At 33.2% G+C, this 25,819-nt stretch overlaps 2 protein-coding genes across 3 annotated transcripts; both read right to left on the bottom strand.

Moving 5' to 3' along the window:
* Positions 1 to 902: 902 nt before the first annotated feature.
* Positions 903 to 3,772, bottom strand: LOC142342043 (uncharacterized). The gene is made up of 2 exons (XM_075393213.1): positions 3,155 to 3,772; positions 903 to 1,598 (listed from the first exon to the last, which is right to left on the bottom strand). Exons 1-2 carry the CDS (start codon positions 3,723 to 3,725, stop codon positions 1,345 to 1,347), a joined length of 825 nt encoding a protein of 274 aa, XP_075249328.1. The 5' UTR covers positions 3,726 to 3,772; the 3' UTR covers positions 903 to 1,344.
* An 8,649-nt stretch (positions 3,773 to 12,421) lies between these two features.
* Positions 12,422 to 25,547, bottom strand: LOC142342042 (alpha-tectorin-like). 2 transcript variants are annotated; one of them, XM_075393211.1, is made up of 3 exons: positions 25,386 to 25,547; positions 14,706 to 15,213; positions 12,422 to 13,123 (listed from the first exon to the last, which is right to left on the bottom strand). In XM_075393211.1, the coding sequence occupies exons 1-3, from the start codon at positions 25,461 to 25,463 to the stop codon at positions 12,591 to 12,593; spliced, it is 1,119 nt and encodes a 372-aa protein (XP_075249326.1). In that variant the 5' UTR covers positions 25,464 to 25,547; the 3' UTR covers positions 12,422 to 12,590. The 2 variants fall into 2 exon arrangements, with proteins under 2 accessions (XP_075249326.1, XP_075249327.1); XM_075393212.1 differs by having other exon boundaries at positions 14,718 to 15,213.
* Between the last annotated feature and the right edge of the window lie 272 nt (positions 25,548 to 25,819).

Below are 25,819 nucleotides of genomic sequence, written 5' to 3'. Positions count from 1 at the left end.
CTTAGATTGCATTAAAGCATATTTATCAAGTATTTAATGTAAGATAATTGCATTTAGTCATACCTCATTCCCGCTGGCTTCAAATCAAAATAATTTTTTTTCAGTTTTGTGAAAAACAAGTTTGGAGTGCAGAAGACCTAACAAAAACGTTGCAAGAAAAATTCGAAATTCGATATGTTTGGTTTTCCACGTAAGAAATTGCGCCTCTCGGCTTGTCCGGTATGTTTGGTTTCAAACCTAAGGAATCGACGGTATGTTCAATCTGGAACGTAAGAAACAGTTGGTATCGTCGGTTTTATTGATAGGAAATTGTCGGCATGTTTGGTTAACAACGTAGGAACGCTTCGGTATCTTGTTAAAGAATATTAACTTAGAGACAGAATTCCTGAGATGAAAAGGTCTGAATATTAATTTTTATAAAAAAAGGAAACCAAGTAATTTTCAGAACTCTATGAAAAGTGACATTACTAGAAACCTTTGCCTGTAGCTAAACATAGGTGAATAAAATTTGTTTGAAAAACGACAATACCAAACCTCTCTTACATTTAAAAACGACTATACCGAATCTCTTTTTTATTTAAAAACGACTATACCAAATATGTCTTAGATTTAAAAACGACTATACAGAATCTGTCTTTCAATTAAAAACGACTACAGCGAATCTGTCTGAAATTTAAAAACGACTCTAGTGAATCCGTCTTAAATTTAAAAACGGCTATACCGAATCTGTCTTATGTTAACTACCGAACAAAAGCGATAATGCCGACAAAAAAATCGTAAAAACTTTTGTCGTTTTTGGCTAAAAAAAGAGAATATCGATAATTTCCTATGTTTAAAGAACAATGATAACTCAACTAGGGGGCTACCAGCCATAGATATTTTAAAACTAGTCCACTACCAAACAAATTAAAATACTTATATTGCTTAGGAAACTACCCTTCTAAGCAGAGTTTACAGAAAATCACTACACAAAAAAATAACAACAAGCAGAACACAGCTGATAACAGCAACCGGCAAAATTCCTTCAACTGTGAAACCCTGCAGGGGTTTTTGAGTCGTGGGCGACGTGACAGTGGAAGTTGATTGTTCTGATTGCTGATTGGTTGTTACCTCTTCGGTTGTCTCGCTCGTAGTGCTAGTAGTGGTGGTAATGCTCTCGGTAGTGTCTTCTGTAGTACTCGATTGGGTAGTTGGTGTTGTTGTTGTTGATGTTGTTGTTGGTGGTGTCGTTGTTGATGTTGGTGTTGTTGTTGTCGATGTTGTTGTGGTAGTTGGTGTTGTTGTTGTTGAAGTTGATGTTGTTGTTGTTGGTGGTGTCGTTGTTGAAGTCGGTGTTGTTGTTGTCTATGTTGTTGTTGTAGTTGGTGTTGTTGGTGTTGTTGATGTTGTCGTTGATGTTGATGTTGTTGTTGGTGGTGTTGTTGTTGTTGATGATGTTGTTGGTGGCGTAGTTGTGTTGAACAAAGCCGAGTCGGGGTCATTCGGGTCAATTACGAAGTACCATCTACCTCTAGTCACTCGGTAGGGTGCATCCAACTCGTTTGCTCCCAGTATGCTTTTAAAGTTAGAAGTTCCAGAACCATACAGCTCGAACGGCGCTAAAAGTTCAGTAGATTGAACAGACACATGAAAACTCAAAAATCCGGTTTCAGAAGATTGATTATTTGGAAAATGGAAATTGATTTCTTTTCAACAGTTTTCTAAAGCAAATAAATTCAAATATGTCGCTGCTTTGTTGTCAAGATAGATACTAAATAACATGCAAGAAATATCATGCATTTTGTTAAACTGCCCTAAAACAAACTAGTAAAACTAATTTCTCTTTAAAAAATACAAATCAAAAAGTAGCACCTATCTATTAGATAGTTTTAAATAAATTAGAAAAAAATGCAAAAAAATGGCCAGACTCAAGTGCGCTCGAATCCGCCTCTGATCAGACCTTCCAGGCCAAAGTGACCTCTGATCAGACCTTCCAGACCGAATCGACCTCTGATCTGACATCAATCAGACCATGGCCCAGACTTTTTTGCGCTCGAACTGTTGCCCAGACCCTGTAATTTCGGTCTGCGACGGCATGGGAGTGCGTTCGATTTGGTCTGATCACAGCTCAATTTGGGTCTGGACCTCAACCTGGGAAATTATACTACATATACCAACATTCTACATTGAACAGTAAAATTGTCCATTCTTGCCGTACCCCAGACTGTCGACCCATTCAGATGCCAGATGTTGAATAAAATTGGTAAAATGCAAGTGGAAAAAATGGTCAACTTTATCTGGTTGGGTGGCTGCACACTAAATGAAGTTCAGGTAAGTTTACCTGAAAAAAAAACACCTTAACTTACCTCAAAAGTTCAGGTAGTTTTGCCTCATCTGAACTTGCCTTAACTTACCTCAACTCTACCTGTACGTCTTTTTATAAGATTATCTGTTGTTTTAAAAAAATACAACTGCTCAATCTGGGGTTTCTGGCACTTTCTGTTTTGTTCAAGATCAACCAAACTGATTCCTCAATTGAAATTGTGAGAACATGTGAACGGAGTTTTGAAAAACTGGGTATTTACTAATTGTATCGTGTTTTATTTTTTCAAATTCCCATTTCTGAGAGAAGAGCTTTATACAATTTTGAAGACAATAAGCATTTTAGTCAAGAGTTGTTTTGATTGTATATCCAACTCGCCATGGTTTGTTGTTGTTGGTTGTATTTTCTGCGAGTAACGTTAGAGGGTATCAAGCATCCGTAACTAGAATTAGAATGAAACAGTATTGATATCGAGCAATCAGCTGTTTTTTGCATGTCTAGTTTTTTTCAATCATTACACCGAGTTCTCAACCTCTTGAAATTGTTCATATCTTTTTTAACTCGTTCTATTTCTCTCTCTCGCTCCTTGAGGCTTTCTCTCTATTAAAGTTCAAGATGACATTTTTGCCCAGCTAAGTCAAGCTTCTCTTATCCGCAATTTACCTTGACTGGTCTGTCTGAACCATCAATCAATAAGTAAGCATAAGCATTGATTGAACTTTTTTGGTGAATTTTGATATAGTATTCCGACTGTTTGTATTATCCCAAGTCGGATTCAAAATTCAAGAATCTCTCTTACTTTATTTAAAGAATGGAAAGCAGATGAAGAAAAGTTTAAAAAACGATTCCTACCAAAATTTGGTCCGCTGACTCCCGCTCTAGGTATCTGTCGCGAGGGACCACGATTACTGAATATATAATTGATTTGTTCATACAGAAAGACAACCCGAAGTCGGGATTGACCAAGACCTCCAAAGTTGCTGTCCTGGGCAATTTGCAACCCGTAATTGATATAATTTGAGTAGGGTGCGAAAGGAAGCCTGGCTAACCACGTGACTGCCAATATCCAGTCATACTCGAAATCTGGCGGATTTGACCCTGCGAAGTAATTAAAACTATCCACAGCTAGATCAAAATTTTCTTGACCTGGAAGTTTTTGATAATGTGAGACGTTCAAGTTGATTGTGTCATGAATCAGTGGAGCAAAAACGGCACCGGACAAATCTCTCAATAAATCATCTGGCTCGGTCAGTATTTGAGGGTCGCCAAATTTTATGTACCCGTTTGGGCATAACTGCAATTTAGAGTAGGGCAGACCTTCTATTTCAACAACGGCCTGAAGATCGTACTCGCTGCATTGGTCTGTTGCGAGTACTGCTTTGAATAAAACTGCAACCAAACAAAATTTTGCCGCAAGCTTCATCGGAAGAAAATAAAGGCGAAAAATTCCAAAAATTCTTGTCAACTTTGTTTGAGTCGAAATTTTACAGAAAGTGTTTAAATATGAGAGATCAAGCTATATTTGGTCAAATGCTGACTTTAATTAAAAAACATGTGACAAAAAGGGGACTTATCTTGTGAAAATCGGCGATTGCAGTCATCAACAAAACAGATGATCTATTAATTTTTTTTAATTGATTTTTGTAGCTTTTACAGCTTTTGGCTCTGCTGTTCGTAATGTTTACAATGTTTTAAGTGATCATCCGCAATGCTGCCATTTCGGAGATGTTATTTAGGAGGTGGTCTCTTCATTAGAGTGCAAATTAGTTCCAAGAAGAGGTCGTCGACTTGCGGTGAAAACTCGTTAATCGGTGGTTAGTTCCTAGCAGTTTAACAGTTTTTCTATCAGCGACACAAAGTATTCCCCCCAGATTATTGTGAGTATGACCATAACGCCTCCAACCTTTTAGGTTTAGGAGCTATTTTTGTTCCGAACAACATTGGTGGGGAAGAACTATATACTCAAATGGTCTTTTTGTGGTCAATCAATATTGGCCAATCGATATATTCATCGTGAAGAGTTGTGAGTAGTATCACTAGAAAACCTGTAAGGCTTAGAAAACGGAATTAAAGATTTGTTTCAATTTTTTTCTTCACAGAGTTATCGAGGTTTAAATTTTGTGAATATTTGACTGATTTCAGTTGTTTTTGCTCACATTTTCCGCATTTTTGCTGAATCTTGCAAATTTTGGTATAAAAAAGCTTAAAAATTTAACAAAAATATAAATTGTTAACAACAGATTAATTTCAAAGAAAGAATAAGGTTGCAGAACAGTTGGATCGAAAATTTTTTAAATAATTTTTCTAATTTTTCAATATTAAGAAATTTTCCATCCAAAATATCCTGCTTTTCAATGGCACATTTTGTTTATATTAGGTGGAAATGCAGACCAAAAACTGCAGACATAATGTTCCCAAGCTACTAAAGGTTTTAGTTTAAATTTTGCTCACTAAGAGAGTGTTCAGGAATTCAATAATTGCAGTTTTTTTCATTTCAACTCAATAAATATAAAAAAAATTAATCAAATATTTTCTGACATTTTGAATTTTTTCAGTTGAATAAAATATTTCTCTAATATTTTGAACAATTTCCTGTTTTTGAAGGACTACAGCAATAATAAGGCTAGTTTATATCCGTTCATGGGTGCAAGTTTTATGGGTCGCTGATATTGTTTTTTTTATTTTTAATTTTTCGATTTTTTGTAGTTGTAAAGGTCATTACCGGAGTGCTATAACACCAGAATTATTTCTTTTGTTTTACTCAATTGCCGAAAGTAATTTTGAAATCCACATGACACCCGTTGAATATATATCATATCTTCGGTTAGGAGCTCAGATTTTTGCAAAAAAAATTGTTGTTTTCTGTTGAAATTTGTTTCGTTTATTTGTTTTTGTTGTGTAGTCTTATATATGGTTTCCTTAGTTGAAAACTGATTGTTTTCATGACTTTCGGAGATGATTGTTTTCGAAAAAAAATAGTGGGTTTTTGAGATTTTGGCAAATTTTACCATATGTCTATCAGGTTTGGTTATGTGCTAGTAGGAAGATTGCATCATCTTCTAGTGAATGACAATTTAGTCGTCACTGCCTTTACATTGTTCAGAAATGGCTTCTGGGCTATGGAAATGAGAATTTTCACATTTTATTTTTTTTGTACTTTTGTCCATATATTTAAAATTTTTTGTACATATGTCTTTATTGTCTTGCAAATTTTTGTATAAGAGGTTTATAACAAAGCACATATTAAAACAACGGCCAAAAAGCCGACCTCAGTATTTCCAGGGTTTATTAAAAAGGCTATGGCTTCAGCGACTTCGACGCTGCTTCCTATCTTAATTTAGTTTTTGAGTTTTGTCTATATCTGTGTTCTTTGTAGTCTTGTGATATATTCTGTATAAAAACAGGTCTCAAGCGTCGTCTGGCGAGTCAAATTAGGCTAATTAATAGCTTACATTAAAAGTTAATGGCCTCCATGGTTTTGAAAACTATCTTCGTTTTTAAATTTTTTTCTCTGGTTTTTCGTACGTTATTTTCGTAGTTCTGTTAATTTTTTCATCAATGACAGGTTAAATCGTCTTTAGTAAACTGAATTTAAAAACTTTTACATATAGTGTTTTCATGCTTACAATAATAGTTTTCTGGCTTTGATTCTACGAGATATCAAAAAAATGGCGTTTTCAGGAACTATATAATATATAGGATATATATATATATATATATATATTCACGATTTGAGGTGTCTTGTTTCATTAGCAAATTAAACAAAAGTCCCCTTGGCACTGAATGCTGGCCAAATTGTCTATATTAATTTAGTTTAGTTAATAGATTAGGTTTTAATGGCGTGAACACTTATTTTTAGAAAAGTTTTAATGGACTTTTCATTGTTTTCAGTTTTTGTTCTTGTTTTAATAGTGTTAGGACATAATCTGGAAAATGTGAGTTTTAATAGCTTCCTCTAGAGTTATGAATGAAACTTTTAATGATTTAACTGGATAACCAATGGTTTTCAAGATTTTAAATTTTCTCACTAAGGGCCAGTCACATATCGCGTTTAGAATGTTCTAATTCAATTTGTACAACTTAGTTTTTATGTGACGCTAGTTTTACCTCGTTAAGTGTATTTTTATACACATTGAGTTTTGGTCCTAACTAATGTTTGCTGTTATTATTTGATTCTACGCTTGTCTTGAATTGTAGTTTTCATACTGGCATAATAAATCTGTCCTCTCAAACGTCATTGTTTAATGGTTTCAGTTTGAAGAAAATACTTAGGCATACACTAATTATTGTCGAGATAAATTTGAAAATTGGAAAGTTTTCTATCTCTTCCTCTTTTGGAAGAAATTTAAAATAAAAGTCTGGATGAGCTAGATTGGAATATCATGTGCGAGCGCACATTGCGGAGCCTCCTAGTTACATTGTCAAATGAAAACGTGCTGCATAACTGTTCAACACAATTTGTAAGTGTTGTGCCATAAAAAGAACAAGATTCCCGAAACAGAAAAAATCTTAGCGCCGAATTTGAGCTGGTAAAGATTTATGTTCAGAGCTTGGCGGAAGCTGCAACGCCAAACAATGATGAAATATCATTTTCAAAACTTTCGGACACAATTTTATTTTGTAGAGTTTCGAGATAAACTGACTTTTTTCAAATCAATTTAGTAAAAACTCATTACGGGGAAAACATTTTCGAAATCTGGATCTTTTCTGTTGGTCCCCCACCCCAGCACGTTATGCTACCCCAGTTACAGAGCACGTGCCATTATATTGTAAAACATTATGTAATATTATGTCACGTGCGTTGGGGGGGGGGGGCTGCAAATAATACGCACCCACTAAGCTGGGGGCGCTGCAAAAATGGAAAAGATCCAAAAATTTTAACCAACAATTACCACGTGCCCGACTACAGTGCAAGTAACTCTTCTGCCATTTATTGACCAGAGTCAACTTTATTTCGAAAGCTAATAATGAAAACAAGTAAACACACCAATTTTAATGATAATAGTTTGCGCATTTTGATGATCTCCAGTCGAGATGTGGGGGGGGGGGGGGTGACTAATTATAAACTTAAATATATCTGGTTTTCTTTTTGCTGATAGCACCCATGTCACTTGTTCGCTTTAGATATAAGAAATTAAAGAATTGTTGCGGAGGTAATTTTCAGTTTTTTTGTTTTTAACGCAGTTAAAAGTTGTGATATATTTCCTTTTGAAGAATTTTTAAACGTAATTCTTAGCGAAGATTCTGAAAGAATATGCAAAATTAATGAAAATTCTCTCTTAGCTTATTCAGAAAAATAATTGAACGAACATAATATTGTTGGTTTTTGTAAACCAAAACTGCAACCTTTTTATTGAAGATTTAGGCGAACTTTGTTGATTAATTAACACTCAGTGAATTTTGGCATATTTTTTGTTGTTCACAAGAAAAGTTTCTGACTGTTGGTTAAATTGAAAGCGTACTTTCCGACCATTTTTGCTTCGGTCTGACGGAGTGGTGTGCGGTTAAAACCCAGAAGATAAAGTTTATTATAGTTCTGTCAATAATACTGAACCTTTATTACCTTTATAAAACGACGATACCGAATCTCTTTTGTGTTTGAAAAACAACGATACCAAATTTTTCTTACATTAAAAACGATGATAGAGAATATTTCTAATAATAAATCCCGAACAAAACTGACGATGCCCACTAAGAAATTGTGGGAACTTTTGTGGTTTCTGGCTAAAAGAAATGACAACAGTGGCTATTTATTTTTTTTAAAAAAGCACAGAATTCTCGACTAGGGTTAGTAAAAATCAGTCCTGCGTAGCATTGAATTCTTTTCTATGGCCAGAAAGCTTCATAAAACGAAACGGCTTAAACTGCAATCCGAACGAGAATCAAATTAAGGTCACCCAACGAAAACGCATCAAACAATTTTTCGCTGCCGACGTTAGACTATTTTTGGACGGAAAGGATCATTGGAAACAATAGTTGAGTGTGATGTCACTCTTGTATTTAGGAGCATTAGAGAAAACGATGCCACTCTTTAGATTTAAAGAATTTGTTCTGTTGTTCATTTTGAGTTTGATTTTATCTATGGGGTTGATTATTTAAGGTAACTTGCGGCTACATATCAAATATTCACTACAACTTTTAGGAAACTAAATGGTAAAAAAGTCTTTTTTATTTGATCACTGAATTAGAATTTTGCGTAAAGGAAGAGGAAAACTTATCAATAATTCTCCGAATAAGCAAAACAAGTTCAGAGCTGAAAATGTTTGTTATAAAATATATCAACTATAAATTAAAAACAATTAATATAATTGAGAATCAATGGATCTTTGAGGGTCTTAAACGGGATCAAGTTTTCAATGGCAATAATAGCGAGCAAAATAACAAAAAATTCAGTCGGTGATTGGCTGCGACAATTGTTCTTAGAGCTTACTGTGGCGAAAACGGTGAAAAAAACTGCATCCTGCTAATAATGTTGGCATGTTTTTGTTCACCGCTTTAGAGGCGAAAATGGAAATTTCACAACTCGAAACAAGTGGTTTGCCCCAATCATCCGAGAAAATATAATTGCCTATTTTTCACGTGTAAATTTAAATTTGGGGCATGTGAATTTTAATATCAAAGATAACTATACTGTACTCTGATTTTATTTGGATAACTGATTTTATAACTGATTTGGATAACTGATTTTATAACTGATTTGGATAACTGATTTTATGTGTATACATTGTTAAATTCTGTTCATTTGAACAAATTTACAAAATTTAGGTTAAAAACTTAGGCCGTAACTGAGAAAATGAACAGAGAATTGAACTGAGAAAAGCCAATTAAGCGATGGGAACATTTAACTTTTTAAATTGGAACCTGTATGGGAACTTAACTGCCATCTCTTCAAAATGAAACCAACTTTCAATTTTTTCCGTCCTGATCATCCTAAGAACTAGTGAAGCTCCAAAAAAAGACAAGCAGAATTTTTGTGTCGATAGCAAACAGTTTTAATCATAAGACTCCTAAAACAACTCAGAACTATTTGAACTGGTCCGCGGATAGATATTTTGATCTGAACGTGGAAGTTTTGGAAAATCTGTTCTCATTTAAAAGGTAAGCCAAGTAAACCAAAAAAGAATGGAGAACAACATTTGTTGGTTGCCAAAATTATTTTGTTTTTTGAATTTATCTTGGAATCTATGAACCAGTTGTTTGCTATGGTAAGAGAGAATTGATTTATATTCACTGTTAGAGCTTACGTTTAGAACTATATGCACAGAAACGTTCCTCAGCAAGCGTCAAGGACAAAATGACTTTTGATCGATTTCGAGAAAAAAGCCGGCAAAACATAAACACAATCATATCAAAACCTGGCGGAAGTAGTCGACTTCTGCGGAAAATCATTTGTTGGTTCGAACAACAGCCTCCAGTCCCGCATTGCCGACCAAAAAGCTTGAAAATCATTTGCGGCGAAATTGCACCGTATGAAAGTCGAAATCCTATGGAAGTTTAAACCTCTAGAAGCCCCGCATTTCGGCGGATTTTGGGAGTGATTAGTGCAGATTTTTAAGCTGTCTCTCTATAAGTTCATCGGGTCACAAACGCTTGCCGATGAATTATTATTATGCACATTTACGTGTGAGATAGAAGAAAATATTAACTCTAGGCCCCTTACAAACGTTCCAAGTGATATAAATCATACTTTACCTCTTACACCCAACCACTTTTTATAGGTAGGTCTTCGGTCAATTTGCCTCCTGGCGTTTTTATTTGAGACGTAAAGAACATTTCGAATGCTTGGCGTACATCGCAACATATAATTGCTCACTTCTGGAATCAATTTCTGCGAGAGTACCTTCCAGGACAACAAATTCGTTCCAAAATGGAAGAAAAGTTCAAAGAATCTGAAAGTCTACGACTTAGTACTGATCCTTGAGGACTTCATCCCCCGAGACCCTTGGCTTAATGCCACAATAACGCAAGTTTTTCCGGACTTGATGGGATCATTCGATCGGCCAAACTGAAAACCCCTAGTGGTGAGCGCATTAAGCCCGTCGTAAAATTGTTCCAATTGTTTCCTGACTAAATTTCGAGTTCATTGGTTCTACAATAAAAAAATGCAGCCAGCGGATTGTGTTTATTCCAAATTTAGAAAAAAATCTCGACAACATAACTTATAATTGTTTGTGCTCCAATTCAAATAATTTCATTATGAAACCGCATTGTAGCAATTACTTGCATACATTTGGTCTCATACGTTTTCATAAGTGTTACCTCGTTTTGTTCCCCATTACTTTGGGTTACATTCGCAATTAACTAGCTTATAATAAGAATCGCGCTTTCCAATTGCCAATGGTTGTTTTATATCGCAAATTCTTATTGATCGCCCTCGTCTTAACTTTTTATTGTTATTATTGTTTAGCGGTTCGTTTCAAATCCACTGGCTCTCATCTGACAATTTTGGTTATTTCTTTTGATATTTCCTTTATTAATTTAGGTGACTTGTTTTTGCGAACGACCCGATTAGATTTATACCCTTGTGTTTCCATTACCCTTATTTTGAATTTATTTCATTATTCAGCTGGATGGATGATTCAACACTTACTCCACCAGTATTATTCAACTTTGCAATTCTGCAAATGGGGCCGGTGATGTCAAGGACAAGATGACTTTTCATCGATTTCGAGAAGAAAAGCGGGCAAAACAAAAACACAATCATTTCAAAACCTGACGGAAGTAGTCGACTTCTCAAGACCTTTTTATATCAACAAACAATCGAAACAAAACAAATCAAGTTTAATTTTTTTCAATAGTACACAGTCAAAATTGTCCTAAACGCATTCCCCACATTCCCAACATAATTCATTAATAGCAAGCAAGCCATTGAGGGCAGAGAAGTTAAGTGCGAAACAATTTTTGTTTTTTTTTTCCGAGGAAATAAAACGTAGATCTGTACCAGTATTGCATGATTTTCTAAAAGGAATGGTTGTAAAAAGAGATATATCAAATTTTCCGGTTAAGAAACATATCAGCCCTACATTAGGAAAAAACTAGGTCAGAAGAATAAAATTCAAATTACTGAATGAAGACATATTAGTTCGAAAACACTGAAAGGCAATAAAAAAGCAATAAATTTGTGACGAATTTCCGTATTTTTTTCCAACTAAGGAAGGGGCAAATAATAGGAGGAAGAAGTCGATCATGATGAGCGACGAAAAATAACTCTCCGTTCTGTTTAATAGTACTACATAAAATGACATGAAACATAATCAATTTGATAGATTTAACGTTTTTGCCTATGTTCTGATACCAGATTATTTATAAGTATTCAAAATTGCTTAGGAAAGAATAACGTTTGCAAAATAGTTAGCAGCTACTATCTTTCACAGTTTTCCTCAGGTGAAGATGAAAAATAAAATTATTGATAGACAAAAATTAAAAGTAAAAGTAAGTAGACAAGTAATTAAAAGAAGTTAATAAAAATAAACAACGTCGAGACATTGAAACCAAAACTTTGAAATTGCAAAATTTAATGCAAATATTTCCAGAAGATGAAATGTAAAGCATAGATTCGTAAAGATTTTTTTTGAAAAAAAATTGACAATGCAAACAATTTTTTAGTGCTCCAATAAGATGAAACAAAGAGAATTGCTGAGTCAGTAACGAAACTCACAAGATTCGGTCACATTAGTACAGGAACTTTAAACAAATTAATTGCATATATATAAATTTCTGATTTACAAGGTGTTTGGTGATTGTAGATCCGATGAGTTAAATGATTGCTATACAAAGAGTAGGAAACGAAAAACACAGCTGATCAAATCAAACAATTTGTTTCAACGTTCACACCAATTTTGAGGTCAAATTTCACTTAGAATCTGAAATAGGTGGAAGAAAAATGAGAATTTTTTCCCCTCTGAAACAGTTTTAGTTTCAATAGAAATTGCCCAAAAATCTTAACTCTTACAACATAAGAATTCAACTTTGAACCAAACTTATCCAGATCTTATAAACTCCAATAAAGCTAATAATAAATTTTTTTTGTAGATGTTGGATATATTTAGATGGAAAAAAACATAAAATAAAATCTTTGAATTTATCGTCTCCTTCTTATCGCTCCGATAAAAAAACAGATAGTTCACCAACTTTTGTATTGCTGTCACCAAATTATTGTTCAACTTTATTTTGTACTAAATCACGGTTGAATCATGCAGTTATTTTTCAGCAGAACATTCCATATATAGCATAATCAAAACTTATTAATATTGGTAGCGCTATATTTGCACGACAAGCTTGCAGATAATCACGATAGGAAGCTGAAAACAACAACAAGAGCACCGAACATGACAGTCATGGACAAAATGCCTTGAACGGAGGAACTAGTAGCCTTCTCTGTCGTTCTAGATTGAGCAGTTGATGTTATCGGCTGTGTAGTTGTAGTGGTTGGTGTGGTTGTAGTGGTCCACGGTATTGTTGTTGATGTTGCTGTTGTTGTTGTTGTTGTTGGTGATGTTGTTGTCGTCGAAGGTGTAGTTGCTGTTGATGTCGAAGGTGTAGTTGTTGTTGTTGTCGAAGGGGTAGTTGTTGTTGTTGTCGAAGGGGTAGTTGTTGTTGTTGTCGAAGTGGTAGTTGCTGTTGTTGTTGTTGTTGATGTTGTAGTTGTTGTTGTAGTGGTACTGGGCGGGGTAGTGGTATTGAAAAGAGCTGAATCTGGATCATTTTGATCAATCACGAAGTACCACACACCATTTCCCAGTCCATATGGTGCATTTGTTACGTTGGAAGTGAGTACATTGAGCAGTTCTGGTGTGCCAGAGCCCGGCAGCTCAAATGGTGCTGAAATTATCAAAACTTAGTTTTTCATCGCAAATTTTTTCACCGCAAATTTTTTTTACTGCAACTGTTTTTTTTCACCGCAAATTTTGTACACATTTTTGCGGTAATTTACGGCGGTGAATGCAGCGAGAATTGAGAATTATTATAGAGAATTTTTGCTTAAAATTTTCTTAAGTACATAAAAAGCGCAATTTATAAGAAGTATAGTATAGTTGTATTAATTAACAATTAAACAGTTGTTTTATATTATGCATTAATATCAATATTAATCCTTGATATGAAAAAACTATTTGATTATTAGTTAATATAGCTATACTATACTTCCTATATTACTTCAATAATGGTCACTGTCAATTTTTTCTAGAAATAATGTTTCAAAAATTGAGCGCTTTTTGTTCTTCAGACTATTTTAATCAAATTTTGCAAAAATAGCAATGATGATTCCTTTTTGAAAACGAAGATTGTCATCAGTAAGAGTACAGAAACACCGCGGAGGTATACCCAAATCGTCACGGGCAAATATGCCCGATCTGTGTATCTTGTGCTCGTTTTTTTCCTGTGTTAACACATTGAAAATGCAACAACATTGCGGAAAATAGCTGCTTTAGCAAAAACAGGCAAAATTGAAGGGAATTGCACAACCCGTTTTCGCAAAAGTGTTCAAATTTTAGCCGCGAAATAAAAATACAAGCTATTTATCCTATTTTTCGCGGATTTTGTATCACGAATCTGCTCCATTTATGTATCCCTTTTTCACACGCAACGTAACTCGATTTCGCACTATAATCCGCAATTAAGCCTAACTTGATTACTATTTACATAATTAAGCCTAATTTATTACTACTAGCCATACTTTATTACTACTTATTACCACTTTATTTTTACTTATAGTACGTTTAGTACTTTATTACGATTTAGTACTAGTTATTAGTACTATTCATTACTACTTATTAAAATTGGCCAGTCCCACATTGATATACAAAATCTTTGATGTGCGAGGGATTTTTCGGGAAAAAAAATTAGTTTTTGTGGTTGCTTGTATTTAAAGCACTTTAAAGCTTTGAAAGCTTCAATTAAATATGTATTAAAGTGCTTATTACAAAGTATTAAATCACTTTGCATGCTCCCGAAGAGATACTTTTAATGCGAATAATAGATACATAAAATGAGCAGAAACGTGCTACAAGAGTAGTAACCTATTTTACGATTTGCAATTTCTTTTGTTTTGCAACCCCTTTTCCGAAAACCCCTTTTCCGAAAAGTAAGATACAATTGAAGTCTCTACTTTCGTTCATTTTATGTATCTAATTGTCGAGCGAATTTTATTAAGGTGGAAATTTTGTGGTATACCTCTGCGGTGTAATGGAAAAATTGATTATTTTAGTATTTTGTGGAATAATCTTGGCACTGAACCTTTTTGGTATGATTCATGGCCCTGAAAATCTAATTTGTCCTTTTCAAATTTCAGACACCTTTTTAATCAATTTTGAATACTTTTCTATCGAAACCAAAATAAATATCTTATTCAGAATCGAAGCTGTAATCTAGGAAGATTTTTTCTCTTCAAATCTGAAAAACTAGCCAAAATTCTTGCCATTGACGCCTGCCCTGGGCATTTGGCCGGATGATCCGGTGTTTTCGAAGAAGTAATCAATGTCTTTGTAGACAAAGAGAACCAAAAGCCTGGACTGATTTGAGTTTTTATAGTTATTGTCCTGAACCATTCGAAGTCGAAACACAAACTGATTATATATGAAACTGTTGCTGTTCACCCACATTATGCTCAAATACCAGTCGACATTAAAGTCTGGATGTTGGGGTGCGTCGGCGAAAAACAGCCCAATTGCAGAATCGTAATCCTGGTGGCCCGGGTACCTTTCGAAGTGCGCTACGTTTACAACATTGATTGCATTGAAGTCGTGGAGTAAGGGAGCGAAAAAAGCACCCGACAAATCCTCCTTCAGCAATTCATCGGGCTCTGTTAAGCTTTCACGCTGTCCGAATTTGATGTACCCGTTCTTGCATATCTGGACTCTGGGGTATGTAAGTCCCTCTACTGCGACTGGTTGTTGCAGATATACCTCCATACCCTGGAAGAAATATTTTTGTGACTTGACTTGCCAAATCAACGAACAAGTTTAAAGTTACTAAGGTCAGCTGGTGCCATTTTTTAAAAACAATTTTGGCCACTTTGCGAGGCTATTATTGACTGATAACTTCTAGCTAATATGTATAACCTAAGCGATTTACTTTAAAAATCTGAGTAAGTACTGCAAGTTTTGCAGGTTCAACTTGAATCATTCTTTTAAAGAACGTAGGAGAATTTTAATGCGGAACCGTAATATATTTAGTTTATTTCATTTATACTCTGACATACACTGCCCATTTAGTTGTTTGCTGTTAATAACGTAATGGGAATTCAATGTGTTGTTTTTGTTGTGTATACGCCTACCATATAGGTATATATTGTGTGCATCTTTATACTCCTCTGTCACCATTGTAGCCATGTACACAATGCTAGTAGGATGAAATTCATATATTTAATTTTTGCCTGTTCAAAGAAATCATAAAAAAATGCCACAAACATAAATAAACGCCCATATCCGAAGTATCCCTGAATTTTTGCAATTATTTATTGGAGAGCACAGACAACGAATTCCTTTTCTTTGTGCCCAGGCTGCTTTAATGACTGAATTTTTTCATACGAATTCACAGTGTTCGGAGGAGGAACCGAAAACTCAACCTGAATTTTTTATTCATCACTTTTGGTTAATTGAGGTAAAAAAAATAACTCGTCAATTCCTTAAATGTTATATAAAATACATCATGCGGGTACAGTATTTAAAAAAAATAATAAACAAAAAATTTTTTTTGAATTGATCAAAACAATAATTAAATAGATAGGAACAGCAGACATCATTAACTAAAATTAAATTCACGCAATATCAGTTGACCGAATTAAAATTAGTCTGAGTAGTCCTTGAAATTTCTTTAAATAATGAGCTTTGTATCTTTTATGGCAGGAGCAGAAGGTGTTTACAGTTGTTTATTCGCCTTAGAAATTTGAATATGATAATTCCCAATCAATATTTCTGATTCTTATCGAGAGTTATCTCGTTTTTTTTTCTGAATTTCACGTAGTTTTTGACAAAACTTTTTGAAAACAAAGACACTTTGTTATTAGGAACTTTAGAAAATGTTAACAACAGCAACAATAAAAAGGGAGGATTATATTAGTCCATTTTTTTGTTTCCCAATCCACAAGTTGTCTGTTATATATCGCGGGTCCAAGATATTTACATAGTTTTAAACATAATAAACGCCAGAAGATTAGTCACATTGAAATCGTATTTTTGTTGGCGCTCTTACTATTAAGGACCGTGAAAAATGGTACTTTCAATTTGTATCATTACTTCAATTTTTTTTTCAAATAAACGGAGAAAATTTGAAAGATACTTTTGGTTGAATTTTAGAGATGACAACTTGAGGTAAATTGAGGCTGGTTCGCTTTTTCTTCTGATGAATTTGTGCTAACGCTATATAATTTATACGTGTGTTCCGATAGTGTGTTGTTAATGACACATAAGGTTGATCGATTTTCATTGTTTCAATAGATCGATGGTCCGCAAAAAATTTTGATGGCGTTTGCGTTTTTGTTTTCATCTTTTTTTTTGCTTTACATATTTTATTGTAAATTAAGGTTACCATAAAAGTTTCATCCAAAGCTTAACAGGGCATGAGAAGTGAAATTTTTATAACACCTTACTTGTTTTTATGATGTTGATTGCAACAAATTGGAAAATTTTGGTTCTGCTTGTCTTTTTGCTTTCTGTTTTCTTTGCTAAAAATTGATATTGACGAGACAAGTAATCATATAAAATTTTATTGCCTTCTCACCTGGAGTTTTATTGCCTTCTTACCATTTATAGCGATAATCAGTTAGAATTTGTCCTATGTATTTTGACTAGCACAGATAAAATTCTCTCCATTGTCATCTGGATGAAAGTTGAACTTTTCTTTTGAGAGAATTTGTATGTTACCCTTGCCGTATACTTTCACCTACTGGGATTCCAGCCGACCGACTTGTAAAAATTCTAAGCACAGTTTCTATTTTTTTTGAGAAGGAAAAATTTAATAGACTATCAAAAGGCTTAGCCAATCTCCATTGTCAAAATTTTCCCTTTCTATGAGCTGAGAACCAGACTTATGATCGCCCCACTGTTATATAGATCTGTCCTGGTTTGAGAAATACATCAAAAATAAATATTCGGGTTGGAAACATTACTTGCAAACGCAAGTTAATGATCCTCTTTGTAAACAAGAACTTCGAGAATCTTATAATTTTTCGGTGATATTTTCCTTTTTTTCCCAAAAACGAGCGCATCCCTTCAAATGACAGCCTATTAAATAATCAAATCTTAGATTCATAGTTTGGAAGTGAAAAAAATTTTCAGTTAAATTTGTTTATATTTGTTTTATTTGTAATTATATAAATGAAAGCTAGGTTGATTTGCAGCTACTTCATTTTAATTTGCTTCAAGTAAATCTATTTTTTTTATTTCCAAATAGTAAGTTTCCAAAAAATGTTTTTCCTTTTTTCCCCAAAACGATCGCACCCCTTCATATGACAACCTATTAAATAATCAAATGTTAGATTCATAGTTTGGTGGTTAAAAAAATTAAGTATGTTTATATTCGTTTTATTATTTGTAATAATATTAATGAAAGATTTGCCGCTACTTCATTTTAATTTGATTCAAGTAAATTTATTTTTTATTATTTCCAAAGAGTAAGATTCCAAAAAATACTTTAGATACTTTACAAAGTTTCAATATTTTAATAGTTCTATACTTTTAATACTTTAAAACTTAAATAGGCTTAATACTAAAGAAACTTCAATTTAATTTGCTTCATGTAAATTACTTTTTTTTGTTTCCAATGAGTATTTTCCAAAAAATAGTTTTATTAGTTTAATAGTTTCATACTTTTAGTACTTTAATACTTATATATGTTCAATTCTAAAACACTTCATTTTAAAACACTTCATGTTTTTTGGAAACTACTCTGTTCCAAAGAGTAGTTTCCAAAAAACAGTTTCCAAAAAACAAAAGATACAAAGCAGAGTCCATAAAAGACTAAGACCTGTTAAGACATTTAATTACTGGCCCAAGTCCAGATATCGAATTCCATCATTGAGCGCTGAGTTTGCCCGCTAATCTAGTAGGGGTTAGTTCAATAACATTGGTAAAATGGCAGACAATTGCTGTCTCAATTTTCGACAAGGCAAGATTTGTTGAATTATATGCTGATTATGGTTTCTTGCTGCTGTTCCAGCCCACTTATTTCTGCAGTGATAATTGTTCCGACCCCACTTGTGGAGGAAGGAGCTATATACTCAAATGGTTTTTTTTTCATTCAGTCAATTTTGGCCGATCAATATATTCATCGTAGAGAAATGTGAGTGGTATCATTAAAAAGCTCGTCCAGCCTAGAATTTGACATAAAAAACATATTTTTTTTTAGTTTCGTATTTTTCGAGGAGTTATTGAGGATTGAATTTTTGTGTGTACACGTCATAATTGGTAAGATTTTGTTCACTTTTAGTGTAATTTTGCTTCAAATTATGATCTTTTCTTTAAAAATTTTTCATTCAAAATTACATTTCACGCCTTGACATTTTACTAATACACAAAGGTGATAAAGAGACTACTTCTCGTCTCATAGGGAAGTTTACTATAAAAAAATTCAAATTCTACTTGAGAGCTGTTTTCATTTTAGAAAACTTCATAATTTTTTAGGTCACCTAGAGTCTGGTCACTTTTCATATCGATGTTCGGTTAATGATAAACCTAATTTACGGTAAAATGACGCCTAATGAACAAAAAACACGTTTTCAAGGAACTACCCTTTTATTTATGGCTTTGACTCTGAGCTTTTGTAATTTCTAATGAATTCTTGATTTTTTTTTGAGATTTTACTAAACTTTTGGGGCCCAATGGCATAGAATCGTTGACTAAAAGTGCGATGGGTTTCGTAATGAGCATTAGTGAAGCTATTCAGTGCTTTGATTGGACAGCTATTGACTGTTAAGACTTTATATATACTTTTTCGAAGATAATTGTTTTATACATTAATCGATCATAAACCTATTTTTGTAAACTGTAAGTCGGCCTCAGTACTGGCAGCATCCCCAACCTTTCTACTGCAACCAAAACTAATCTGTTTAGCGGTTTTGTCTTCTAACTATTGGTTTTGTGACTTCGATGCCACAAGATTTCAAAAACAATTTTAAAATCTTTTGATGTTTTCGTATTTTGGAATCCTTTTGAAATTTTATCCTATCATTTTAGATTGTATAGCTCCCATTGGTTTAGGGAAGATGTTCAATGTTTTCTGCCTGTATCTGTTGTTGTTTTCATAGTCATAAGACTTATTGTGATATCTTATTGATTACCCATGCATGACAAACATCTTTGTTCTTCTATCAAGTCATGACTGAGCGTATTTATTGGTTTCCAAATTCTGTTGAAAGCTATTGAACTTATTGTCTGTTAAGAATTTAAAAACAATTTTTGAAAAAATTTTTGAACGTTAACCAATTTTAAACTTAATTTCATGATTTGTAAAAAATTCTCAGTAATGACCAGAAACCCTTCATTTTGTTCTACAGCATTATAACTTTTACTTCTGGTTTTATGGCTTCGATGCCACAAGATTTCAAAAAAACTTAAATTTCTGGATATTTTTGAATTTTTGGTTCCTTTGGAAACTATATCACAATATCCTAAAATTGACGGCTCCCATTGGTTTTGAGAAAACGTTAAATGAAGCATAGATAAAGTTTTCATAGAGAAGCTGATGGTTTAAATGGCTTCGACACTTTCTTCTCGCACTTTTCTACTGATTTTTTGGGTTTTGCTTTTATTTGTTGTTGTTTTCATATTCATAAGACTTATTGTGATGTTTTATTGACTACCCATGCATGAAAAACATCTCTGTTCTTCTATCAAGTCAAGACTGAGCGTACTTATTGAGTTCTGTTGAAAGCCATTGAACTTATTGTCTGTTAAGACCTTAAAAAGAACTTTTCAAAAAAATTTTTGAACATTATCCAATTTCAAACTTATTGTCACGATTTGTTAGAAATTCTCATTAAAGACCAGAAACCCTTCCTTTCTTTCTACAGCTATCTAAGTTTTTTTGGCTTTCGTTTTTTCTGTCTAACTCCTGGTTTTATGGCTTCGATGCCACAAGATTTCAAAAAAAAACTAAACTTCTGGATATTTTTTTTGGTTCCTCTTGAAATTTTATCACAATATTTTAATATTAATGGCTCCCATTGGTTTTTAGAAGACGTTGAATGAAGCATAGATAAAATTTTCAGATAAAAAGATATTTTTCAAAGAGCTGCGACACTTTCCTAATGAACTATTGGTTTATGTATTTGCTTTTGTTCCATAGTCATAAGACTTATTGTGATATCCTTTTGATTACTCATACATGACAAACATCCTCGTCCTTCTATTGACTCATGACTGAGCGTATTTGTTGTATTCTGTTGAAAGCTATTGAATTGAATGGCTGTTAAGACTTCAAAAATAATTTTTCAAAAAATTTTTTTGAACATTAACCAATCTTCAACTTATCATCGTAAACTGCACGAATGCCTCAGTAATTACCGGAACTCTCTGTTTCCTACTTCAACAAAAAAAAATCTAATTTGCGGCTTCATATTCTAGATATTGGTTTGGTAAAATCGATGCGCGAGTTTTCATAATTTTTTTTTGGAAAATTTTTGGATTTGTTTGTGGTTCTTCTGAAATCTCATCACATTATCCTAATAGTGTATTTCCAATTGGCTTAGAAAGGATGTTCAATGGATCATAGACAAAGTTTTTAAAGAAAAGCTTATGGTTTATATGGCTTCGACACTTTCTTCTCGCACTTTTCTACTGAATTTTTGGTTTTTACCTGTAACTGTTTTTGTTTTCTTAGTCAACGACTTATTGTAATATATTACCGTGTCGATGAATTGTCAATGACAAACATTCTGGTCGTCTCATCGAGGCATAATTCATATGCTCCCATTATTGCCTTCGCTGAAAGCAATTGAGAATACTTCATTTGGCGTTGATACTTCATGTTTTCTCAGACAATTCGTGATTTTAAAGTGTTTGTTCATATTTATTGATATTTTGATATTATATTGAAAAAAAGAATCTCTTGTTGATAAAATTTTTATGGATGATAGAAAATTCATTACCGAAAAGTTATTTTTTAATGGCTTCGACACTTTTCTCGCTCAACTTTTTTTTGAATTAGGGTTTTTTGCCTAATTTTTAATCTTTAGGTAGGCGTCAAATGCTGACCGGTCTTAAAATCTTTTAATTAAGTATTGAAGGATTGATGTTACCCGAGGCAGTCATTTTTTAGCGAATAGCCTTAAAGTTTATGATATAATTCAGTTTCAATGATTTTGTAATCTTTTCAGTTTTTGCTTTTTTTCTTCAACTTCTAGCTTATTCTCATCAGCGAGAGGTTTAATTCAAGTTTTTGTATTCAAAAATTCTAAATTTCCCGTGATATCATGTTGTAGCTGATGTTCTGTTTGTGGACAATATGCGTTTAAATAAAATTTTAGTGGTATCCTTTTGTTTCTTTTTCTCTTCTTTTAGCACAGTCGGCGTAATAACAGATCCCAATTATTTTCAAATGTGGCTCAAATGCACTTATTCAATCTTTTAGTATAATTTTAGTTGCATTGCTTTGAATGCAACGCAAAGAAGAATACATTGTATTCAGATAATAGCTAATGATTTTAATGGCTTCAGAAATTTGTGTTTTCGCAAATTGTTTAATTTTTTTTGAGTTTTTTGCTTCTGTAGTCCGTTCCTATGATTTATCTAACCAAAGACAGGCCCTATTGGTTTCATAATGCTTGTTTAATAAATTCATTAAGCATTATTTTGTTAAAAGCTAATGATTTTTAAGACATTAGAAGTTATTTGAGTTAAAAAGTTGATTGATTTTTCAATTTCGACTTTTTATTTCCTTTTGTCGACTTTGTTACCTAGTTTCATTAAGGAAAATTGCCATCTGCGGTATAATTTGGACAAAGAAAATTTGTGCAGTTCAGGTTTTATAAGACTGCATTTGCATTTTGGCCTTGTTACTAGGTGCGTTCAAAATACGATACTCACTTTTTTCGTGAAATTTTTGTTTTTGCTTCATTCGTTGTTTGCTTTTTTTTCATAGTTTTCTCGATGAAAGATCTCGTCAGCGCTGTAATGAGGCATGGCATTACGTAATAAGTAGTTAGGACGTTTAGACGTTTGAACGTTTTTTAAACTCATCTATTTTTATTATTTCTTCATTTGGATGACAATTAAGTCAAAACTGTAGATGAGCTCGAGTCGGAACATAATGTGCGAACATCCTTGTTTTGAAAAGGTTACTAAAAGTAAGAGCGGCTAATTTTGATTTTCATTGTAAAAAAAGGAAAAAGTGGTACTGAGTTGGACTCCCTCTTTGTCGAACACAGAAAAATCAATTTTTTTTTATTTTGTGGAGGTGATGCCTTTGGTATCTATCTGGTACAAACATGACTAAAATTCCGTATCGAAAGTCCTCTGATAAATAGGAAATCTAAGGAGCAGTCGAAAAGCATCGCTTCTGATTGAAGTTTAATATTTTCTCTTTTTTGCTAAGAAAAAAATTTCACTTTGAAGTTTTATTTTACTATAAAATATATTCGTCACGCTTTTTTGTTTTGTGGTTTTTGCCACCTTTTCATCTCTTTTTTTTTCTTAACTGCATATGAAAAAAATCACGACTTCTTACTTCTATGTGTTTTTTTTGTATTGCGTCTTGACTGTTTAAAGTTAGGCTCGTTAGAGTTGTAACACTTATATAGTAACTTAGTTGTTTCGTTTTTGGAGTTGACTCTACTGATAAACAAAACAGCTTTCGAAAACTTTGATAAATTTCAAACAATGATGCTTTTATTTTTCCTTTTGGTTGTTATTTTGTGACTTTGTAGCTAAAAAATAAGTCACCATGATTCCTATTTTCAGTCAATGACAACTTTGAAGTGATTACATGTTTTCAACTGTGGACACCTGTTCCTATTTGAGGTTCGTGTTTTTTAAATGAATTAAACCACTAATTTTCAAAGGTTTTTCGAATTTTGCCAAAGCTTCATTTTTGGACTTTTTTATTTAATCACCTGATTTTCCCCAAAATTTTCATTTATTGTGATACTTTGTTCTCTGCATTATTCTTTATTCTGATATAATTCACTTCAATTTTATGTGGATGAAAATTGAGTTTTTTAGCCCAATTTTTTGTTACTCTTCGCCTTTACTTTCACCCCATGGGATTCCGGCCAACCGGCTGGTAAAACACAAACTCTTAACCTTTTGGAGGAAAAATTTAATAGACTGGAAAAGGGTTAACCGAGCGATGTTGCCAGAAATTTTCCTTTCCTATGAGCAAATAACCAGACTCATATTCGCTCCACTGTTATAGAGATCTGTTTCCCGGTTTGAGAAATACATCAAATATAAATTATTTGGGTTGGAAACAATACTTGCAAATGCAATTTAGTGATTCTATTTCTTAAACTAAACTTTCAGAATCTTCTAATTTTTTGGTAATATTTTTCTCTTTTTTTCCCAAAAACGAGCGCATGCATTCAAATGGCAACCAATTGAATAATCAGAGCTTAGATTTATAGTTTGGAATTTTGATGGTAGAAAAGGAAAAAGTGGTATTTGAGTTTGCTCCTCTTTAGCAAACACAGAAAAATCAAATTTCTCTCAAATTTGTGGAGGCGATTCCTTTGGTATCTATCTGGTACAAACATGACCAAAATTCCGTATCAGAAGTCCTCTGATAAATAGGACATCTAAGGAGCCGTCGAAAAGCATCTCTTCTGATTGGAGTTTAATATTTTTTCTTTATTGCTAAGAAGAAAATTTCACACTTTGAAGTTTTATAATACTCTAAAACACATTCGTCCACGCTTTTTTGTTTTGTGGTTTTTGCCACCTTTTCATCTCTTTTTTTTCTTAACTGCATATGAGAAAAATCACGACTTCGGAATTCTATGTGTTCTTTTTTTATTGCGTCGTGACTCTTTAAAATTAAGCTCGTTAGAACTGTAACACTTATATAGTAGCTTAGTTGTTTCGTTTTTGTAGTTGACTCTACTGATAAACAAAGCAGCTTTCGAAAATTTTGATTAATTTTCAAGCAATAATGCTTTTTTTTGTTTTGTTGTTATTTTGTGACTTTGTAGCTAAAAAAATAAGTCACCATGATTCCTATTTTCAGTCAATGACAACTTTGAAGTGTTTACATGTTTTCCACTGTGGACACCTGTTCCTATTTGAGGTTCGTGTTTTTTAAATTAATTGCACTTCTAAGTTTCAAAGGTTTTTCGAATTTTGCTAATGTTTTGTTTTTGGACTTTTTTATTTAATCACCTGATTTTCCCCAAAAATATCATTTATTGTGATACTTTGTTCTCTGCATTATTCTTTATTCTGATATAATTCACTTCAATTTTATGTGGATGAAAATTGAGTTTTTTAGCCCAATTTTTTGTTACTCTTCGCCTTTACTTTCACCCCATGGGATTCCGGCCAACCGGCTGGTAAAACACAAACTCTTAACCTTTTTGGAGGAAAAATTTAATAGACTGGAAAAGGGTTAACCGAGCGATATTGCCAGAAATTTTCCTTTCCTATGAGCAAATAACCAGACTCATATTCGCTCCACTGTTATAGAGATCTGTTTCCCGGTTTGAGAAATACCTCAAAAATAATTTATTTGGGTTGACAACAATACTTGCGAATGCAATTTAGCGATTCTATTTCTTAACCTAAACTTTGAGAATCTTCTAATTTTTTCGGTGATATTTTACCTTTTTTTCCCTAAGCACGCGCGCATCCCTTATTGAATAATCAAAGCTTAGATTTAAAGTTCGGAATTTTGATGGTAAAAAAGGAAAAAGTGGTATTTGAGTTTGCTCCTCTTTATCAATCACAGAAAAATCAATTTTATCTCAAATTTGTGGAGGCGATTCCTCTGGTCTCTATCCGATGCAAAAATAACGGATAATCTGTATATAAAATCCTGTAAAATCTGTAAATCATAACTAAGATTTTATGATTCAGTACTAAAATATTTTGAGACTCAGGTCCGGGTTGATACTAAAAAGGTGCAACAATTAAATCTATTCCGTGTTATGTCCTCTAACCTCACTGCAGACATCTGTTGCGATGACAATCTTCGACAATGTACCCGCCACCATTAAAATTAGTGCCCGGAATTCCATTGCGGAAAAGTTATCTACAAATTATCGAAACTCAAGTCGACGTTGTTTATAACAGAACAATTTCAGAAAAGTGGTTGCAAATAAGTTACAATTACTTTTTATACTTTGGTGAAATTTCAGTTACACCATACGGCTCAGAGGAGGTTCTATATATATTGAAATAATTAAGTATTTAATTGATATTATGCTTACAACGATGATTCTGTTCAAGTCTCCAAAAGGAGTGAAATGGCTGACTCCTACCGGCAATTTAATAGCTGTAAGAAACTCCCATCTCAAATTTTAGCTGGTCTCAAATACGGAGATCAATTTTCTCCCAATATGTTTTGCGACTTCAAAAACTGGCCGTTTTGGTC

Source organism: Convolutriloba macropyga, chromosome 7 (genome assembly GCF_964194025.1).
Source record: "Convolutriloba macropyga chromosome 7, txConMacr16.3, whole genome shotgun sequence".
Classification (NCBI taxonomy): Eukaryota; Metazoa; Xenacoelomorpha; order Acoela; family Convolutidae; genus Convolutriloba; species Convolutriloba macropyga.
The sequence above is the reverse complement of the archived record's forward strand: the minus strand, read 5'-3'. Positions and strand labels throughout refer to the sequence as shown.

Excerpts from the sequence above, each read along its gene's own strand:
- LOC142342043 (XM_075393213.1), bottom strand. The coding sequence starts at position 3,725 with ATGAAGCTTGCGGCAAAATTTTGTTTGGTTGCAGTTTTATTCAAAGCA. Across the intron at positions 1,599-3,154 it reads AGTCAGCGGACCAAATTTTG|CGCCGTTCGAGCTGTATGGT; the intron begins GTAGGAATCGTT and ends CTGAACTTTTAG.
- LOC142342042 (XM_075393211.1), bottom strand. The coding sequence starts at position 25,463 with ATGGAATTCCGGGCACTAATTTTAATGGTGGCGGGTACATTGTCGAAG. Across the intron at positions 15,214-25,385 it reads CAACAGATGTCTGCAGTGAG|GGTATGGAGGTATATCTGCA; the intron begins GTTAGAGGACAT and ends TATTTCTTCCAG. Across the intron at positions 13,124-14,705 it reads CGTCAATGGCAAGAATTTTG|CACCATTTGAGCTGCCGGGC; the intron begins GCTAGTTTTTCA and ends TGATAATTTCAG.